This window comes from Oryza glaberrima, chromosome 4, assembly GCF_000147395.1.
Source record: "Oryza glaberrima chromosome 4, OglaRS2, whole genome shotgun sequence".
In the NCBI taxonomy this organism is placed as follows: Eukaryota; Viridiplantae; Streptophyta; class Magnoliopsida; order Poales; family Poaceae; genus Oryza; species Oryza glaberrima.
The window spans coordinates 25,322,214-25,329,316 of record NC_068329.1 but is presented as its reverse complement, the minus strand read 5'-3'; the positions used below and the strand labels follow the sequence as shown (position 1 = coordinate 25,329,316).

At 45.9% G+C, this 7,103-nt stretch overlaps 1 protein-coding gene across 1 annotated transcript; it reads right to left on the bottom strand.

Annotated features, from left to right (window-relative positions):
- Window positions 1-2,345: 2,345 nt before the first annotated feature.
- On the bottom strand, window positions 2,346-4,469 carry LOC127769454 (protein DETOXIFICATION 49-like). Its single transcript, XM_052295039.1, has one exon. It carries the CDS (start codon window positions 4,218-4,220, stop codon window positions 2,538-2,540), a length of 1,683 nt encoding a protein of 560 aa, XP_052150999.1. The 5' UTR covers window positions 4,221-4,469; the 3' UTR covers window positions 2,346-2,537.
- Between the last annotated feature and the right edge of the window lie 2,634 nt (window positions 4,470-7,103).

Sequence of the window (7,103 nt, the reverse complement as noted above, 5' to 3'; positions counted from 1 at the left end):
TTTGAAGACACTGTCCATTGATATATAGTTTTTATACATAATATCTATATGACATGACAACTATAGAAACTAGTTGATAGTTTCTAAGTTAGGAATGTTCTTATTACTTACCGTTTCAAACAGATGCAAACATGCAGTGACATAGGACAAGAGGAAAGGGGGATCTAACATTTTTTATTGGATTTTGATAGTGATCTAATGGCTGAAATAAATAAGATGATATGGCTAGCTAGAATAACAGCTAATGGAGATAATTATATAGGAATAGTATATATGATCAAAGGGCACAATCTCTTGAAAATTTCTATGAGTCTCTCTCTCATCCGCTTCATGTGACTTTTTCTTCGGTCAACTCAAACAATCATTCTTGTACTTTTTGCATGTTTTGTAATTATTTGTTTGACACTTATATTCATGTCAAAATCCTACTTTATTTTAATTCCTCCTTTTTTTTAATCTCGTATTTCAAAAGAACCCTCATTTGTAAGGGAAAAAACATAGGAAATTTGAATGATTTCAATCCTATAGGAAAAATTCTACAAAACCCTTTAAAACAAATGATTGAATCATATCATTTCCTTTAAAAATCCTATGGAATGGATAATTCTATAGATATTTTATAGGAAAGTAAGCAAGAGTTTTAATCTCTTGGAAAATTTTTTTTGAATCTTTTTTTAGAAGAATATTTTTTTACCCGGCCTCTATATCCATTTGGATATATGTAGCTTTTTTTAATAGGAACTTAGCCTTTAATAGGTACATGCCCTTTCAAACGGTTTGCCATGCGACCTATACTATCGGTCACAGTTTAAAGGGGGCCTAATTAAAATGCGATCTCAGCCCAATGGGACGTGTGCATCATGCATGTATTGCGATCACTGAAGAGCCGTGAGCTGATCGCGTAGGAAAGTAAACGCGATTTCTACTTCGGTGGAGACACCTCTCGAGCTCGCCCAAGAACCAGGGAACATAACTTGTTTAAATTGGAATGATCCAATCCAAGCGACCGGGAACAATCATTGACTCTCAAAGGATCAAGCATTCAAGCGTGTATACAGTCCCATTGGTCGATTGAGCAAGCCAGGCTGCCACTCCACCTCAGATTCTTCGATCGGTGGAGGTAAACAACGGTTTTGACTCCAAATGAGTACGATTCCCTTCCACGTCAGCAGCAGGTGTGATTGGGCGGGGAGCACATACAACAGACACCTAACCATGTTATCCGTTGGCACAACAGGTGCTCATCTAGTCATCGGTCGGTCTCCGATCTATGCAGCGCATTGTGCAGCTCGGGCATTCGATCCGAACTCCAACATCTTTGTGAAGATGAGCTGTACTTTATCCAAACGTTCGGTATTACGAGTACTACTTTATAGTACTCCGTACTAGCAGTGCATATATAAGCAGGCCTGACAGCTTGACGATGCCTTTTGGTGCCTCCAAACAGTGCCATCTTCTAGGAACTCCAAGGAGTGGCAGGTTTCCAAAAAAAAAAAGGAGTGGCCGAGTTGGGGCTGAGCGAGCGAGAGCGGAGGAGCGGGTCGTTTTTTAACGCGCGGTGCGGCGATGCCGGTGCCAAACGCCATCCGTCGCGCGCACGCGCGTGGGTGCTGAGCTGAGCCAGAACACAGGGATCCAGGCCTGTGCGCGAGCCGCGCGCACGGGAAGCTCGCTCAAGCCCAACCACGCCTCAACGTGGGGCTCGCTTGCCCGCGATGCCGGCCGGAGCAGGGCTCTTCGAGACATGGGTTTTGCATTTTCTAGTTTATAGGATGGACTATTTCACGCTTATCCTACAGCTCTTTGAGACATGGGTTTGCATTTTGTAATTTATAGGATGGACTATTCCACGCTTATCCTACAGAATTTTCTCAATACACAAGCATGCGGGTCCTAACCCCAAAAGCAAAGAAAACCAGAGCTAATCATGGTCTAGAATTCTAATCGATAGCAATTAGGTGTGCTTTACAAGTCAGCCGGCCCTTTGTTACAAGCACGTGCGATAGTCCGATTTCCATAGCACAGTTGTATCCGAAAAGGTACCGGCTACCAGAAGTTAAAGCCGCGAGTGTCAACTTGACGGCCCGACGGCTACGAGGCTAAAAAATGGCGGGTCCCGACGGTTTGTCCAAAGCCACGCGCCACGCGACTTTAGAGCTGAGACCCGGTGCTACCACTGGTTGGCCCGTGCCGCTGACCGAGTCGTCACGCGGCCGGCCTCCCTGGACCAGACACCGACCCGGAGCAAGAGAAAGCGAAGCCGTGAACAGTTTGCTCCTCCATTGTGAAAAGAGGCAAAATTAATCTCTTTCCTTGGTATCTCATATTCTCCAACTCTATACTACTAATAAACAATCAGCATAATCTTTACATTGCTAATTAGCATCCGAGAACAAAATTGTCGCTCTGTCAGCATCTGATTCCTCCCCCGCCGAAATTTGGAAGGAGGGAGGAAATAAAAATGGTAAAAAAAAAAGAAAAAAGAGAGGCTAGATTACTACAATACACATGCGGCTCGCGCTGTTGCTGTCAGCAGTTCAACACCGATCAGTGTGATCGCTCGATCGCTCCACGTCCGTATCGACGGGTAAGCGCGACTTCTCGTCCGCGGCAACTCTGTCGTCACTCTCCATGTTGGCGGCGCCCGCTCCGGTGAGCTGCTTGGACCGCTTGGCCTCGGCCGCCCAATCCGTCCGGCCGATGACCAGCAGCATGCGCACCGTGCAGGTGGCCTGCGCAGCGAGCAGACCGAACCAGAGGCCCCTGAAGTCCAAGTGGAACCAGAATGCCATGACGAGCGCCACGGGCGTCCCGACGAGGTAGAAGGAGCGGAGGTTGATGCTCGCGGCGTCCTTGGGCCGCGCGCTGCCGCGCAGCACCCCGCACCCCGTCGTCTGCGGGCAGTTGCCGAGCTCGCACAAGCCCAGGATGGGCAGCACGGACGCGGTGAGCGCGACGATGGCCGGGTCGGCCGTGAACATGCTCGCCCACACGTTGCGCACGAGGAACGCGAACGCGGAGGCGAAGGCGCCGAACCCGAAGCCGAGCACGAGCCCCACCGTGGCTGCGCGGCTCGCCTCCTCGGGCTGCCCCGCGCCTAGCTCGTTGCTCACGCGGGTTGACACGCCGAAGCTGAGCGACGAAGGGAAGATGTATATGAGCGACGTGGTCTGGATCAGTATGCCCATGGACGCCACCGTCGCCTGCGGGTTCAGCAGCAGGCCGCACAGCAGGATCATGATCTCGTACCACCACCACTCGAGGCAGACGCTCACGCAGCTCGGCAGCGCGAGGCTGATGAGCTCGCCCCAGCCACGGAAGCTCTCGGCGGACAGAAGGAAACCGCCGGTGCGCTTGTGGACGCCTTTCAAGAAGATGTAGGCGAGGAGGAAGAGCACGAGGTTCAAGTTGGCCAGCACGGACGCCAATGCGACCCCCTTTACGCCGAGGCCGAGGACGACTACGAGAACGTAGTTGATGGGGAGGTGGATGGCAATGGCCAGGCCGGCGCACACGGTGAGGGGCAGGTTGATGGATTGCGTCCTGAGGTATATCCTCACTGGGTGGAGGAATGCCTGGAGCACGAGGTCAGGGAGAGACGCGAAAATGTAGGTCTCGGCGACCGCCGCGATGGCGGCGTCCTGGCCACAGAAGAGGAGGAGAGGCCGCATCTGCACCCACAGGCCACCTATGGGGATGGCGGCCGCGATGAGGAGGAGCACCGTCCGCTGCATGGTGACGCCCAGGAGCGCGTAATTGCCCGCGCCGAAGGCCTGACCGCATATCGGCTCCATGCCCATGGCGAGGCCGGAGAGGACAGAGTAGCCGGTAATATTGGCGAATCCGATGGCGAGGGACCCGCCGGCGAGGGCCAGCCCGCCGAGGTGACCAAGGAATAGCATCGAGATCATCGACCGGAGATAGAGCAGCAAACCCGTCAGTATCATCGGGAATGCGAGGCCAAGAATGGACCGCGCCTCGCCCCGTGCCGAGCAGGTGAACATGGACGGCGTCACCGGGAACGCGACGCCCAAAGAAACGGACCAGGCTTCGTTCACCGCCTTGGCGAGCCGACCCGGCGGCTTGCTCGTCAGCACCGGCGCCGGCTGCTGCTCCTCCGCCTCATCGCCGGCCACCAAGATGACGACCTCCGCCCCCTTGGAGGACAGCAAGGGGGCGAAGAAGGCGCAGCCCGTCTGGTCATCCGTGCAGGTCGTCATAGCTGAAACAGAGGAACACTCTGGTCTTCTCCCGCCCGCCGGCGCGCGTGTGCGTGCCTGCGTACGTGCGTGGGGTTTCGCTCGAAGCTTTTACGGCGCTGTGTGGAGGTAACTCCCACGCAGACAGGCAATTAACCGAGAGAGAGAGAGAAGCGTTAGCTCTCTCTCCTGTCTCCCCTTTGGAGGCTGAGGCCTGAGGCCGTGTGAGGTTGGTGGAGCTGTGTGCTCTGAGCCGCGCGAGGGGATGGGAAGCCTGAGCCTCTCTTTATATAGGCGAGGAGTGCTCTGCTCCCGGCCTTTTTTCCTCTCATAGCGCGCATAGGCGCAGCACTTTGCTTTTGACACTTCTTGAATTGGTTTCTTGTCCTTGCTGCTGTATCTATCTGCCAGAGCCGCCCATGCGTATTATCTCCATTTCCTTTTCGCTAATTCGTGTACCTGCGCGTTCAACAACAGCTCTTATTTAGATTTACTATATAAAACATACACGATGTACTTATACCTTTAATATTGTTTTGTTTTATTCTTTTCGAAGGACATATTTTAGTTTATCCAAGACAAACATGTTGGCACAAGTACCTTTCGGCTTCAGAGCACTCGCAATGGTAAAGTAAGTTGCTATCTATAAAACATTTACATCTCAGTAATAGACTAGATTAATAGTAAACCACTTCAATGGTATGTCTACATGGGTATCTATAGCTTTCTAATCCATTGCCTCGTTTTTCTCTATAGACTATCTCCAGGTTAGTAGATAGCTTTGCTCTCTCTCTTCATTTAATCTCTTCCAAGTAGGAAAATATGTTGATATGGATCTATTATAGAGAGCCTATAGATAACCATTGTGGCTGCCCTCAGTTACATACCTTCTCCTTTATAACTACAGTAAGTGGCATTGATTATCTTATTTAGTACCACTGGTCAGAGTTAGTAGTAAATCTTATTGCTAAGGTATTGATTTCAGTTTTACGAGAACTCGTCCAGATTCTGTACTGATAAAACATTTTTCTGAAGTCTATGACAAAATTCCAAATCAAGATATGCCATGAGGGAAAAAAAAACAGGAATCACATGGTCGTACAGATATGTTTTTTTCTTTCGTTTCTTATTAAGCTATGCATGATAATGCCGCCCTGCGTGATATTTTTTTCGCTATGGCCGGCAATAGTAGTGCCTGCGCGAGATTTCGTTAGCCCATTTTATTTGTGTTTGACTCTCATTCTTTACGCTTAAATTTTAAAAACTTGTCAGGGAAATAGGTATATTCTATGGTTCTGATTTTCTTCTCCGATTTGAACATTGAGCTCTAGGACACCTTAAATAGAGGAATTGATTTTAATCTCTCAAGGATATCCCTTTTTTCAATCAAATTCAACATAAATGATCACAAAATGTTTTAGGGAAAAATCCAGTGACATTTATCACTGCACCAAAAATCTAAATCTAGTACTTCCTCCGTTTTATATTATAAGACTTTCTAGCATTACTCACATTCATATAGATGTTAATTAATCTAGACACATATCGGTTTGTGTCTAGATTAATTAACATCTATATGAATATGGACAATGCTAGAAAGTCTTATAATATGAAACGCAGTGAGTAAGTTAAAACTTGATCCACACTTTGAGAAATAATTAAAACAAAGACAAATCCAATGTATAATTAAAAAATTGACAAATCCCTATGTGAATATATGAGTTGAGTTTAGATAAGATTTTGTGAAATTGTATATGAATGTTGTATAAATCTTGTCATTTTTTAACTATTTGAATAGTGTATGAACAAACGAGATGATATTCCCTCGAGATGTTAATCTTATATTATTCCCCCTTCAAAGTTCAATCGCCTATCCCACATAGTACTTCTGGACCCTCTGGTCAACTCACACTCAAGTTTCTTTTATGAGTTGACAACGTATATATATATACAAACAAATGAAGTCTACCCTCCATACTGTTTGTATAACAAATGTGTCTAACAAGCTACTATTTCCGTTCAAATGTAGTTATTTCTAACACAGTATCTTGTCCTAAAATAAAGCTATTTCTTCACCTACTTCACCTCTCAACCAATTACAACCATTCTTTTTCACGCACTTTCTCTGTTCAGCCAATCACTTACTTTCTCCAATCATTCTCATATACTTTATTAATATCCGTGTCAATCTTAAAAGTATCTATATTTTTAGACCGAAGAAGTACTGTGCAAAGTCAACTGGTTTTGTTAGCAGCGTTCGTTATCTCATTGCTTCACAGCTATTTAATAAACATGATAAAAAATAATTTGATAAATTAGCAATGTCAATGTCTTCGCTTCCTGCATACTCTCATCCTTAATTTGTTTGCCATGTCATCTGTACTTTTGTGAACATAGAAAACAACCTTTTGCGAAATCAAAATGATGAATTTGCTGACTCGACAGATAAATACAAGGTTTTGCTTAAACCTTTGTTTATACTAGAAAAAAATATCCATACGTTGTAACGCGCGGAGTCTATTTTAATTTTATTATTGTTATATGGTTTAGTTAAGATGAAATTCACTGTAGAAGTTCGCTTAGATATATATACTTTTAAGAAAATCATGAGCTACAGTTAGGAATCCAATCATCTAAGTTAGCATGCGAGTTTTTTTAAACATATCCAAAAGTGAACGATCTTAAAAACCGACTCAAATATGGATATGTATTTTCAAAAGCAAACGAACTTAAAACCCGACTCATACACGGATGGCGTACCAAAATACCGGTAAAAGTATCTTTAATTTTTATAATAGTAAAGATAGAAATAAGATCTGTCAAATAAAGAAATAGTGGACTTAATTGTACACTGCAAAACGATCTGTCAAACAATAATCCATATACTGGGGATTGAGTTTTGGT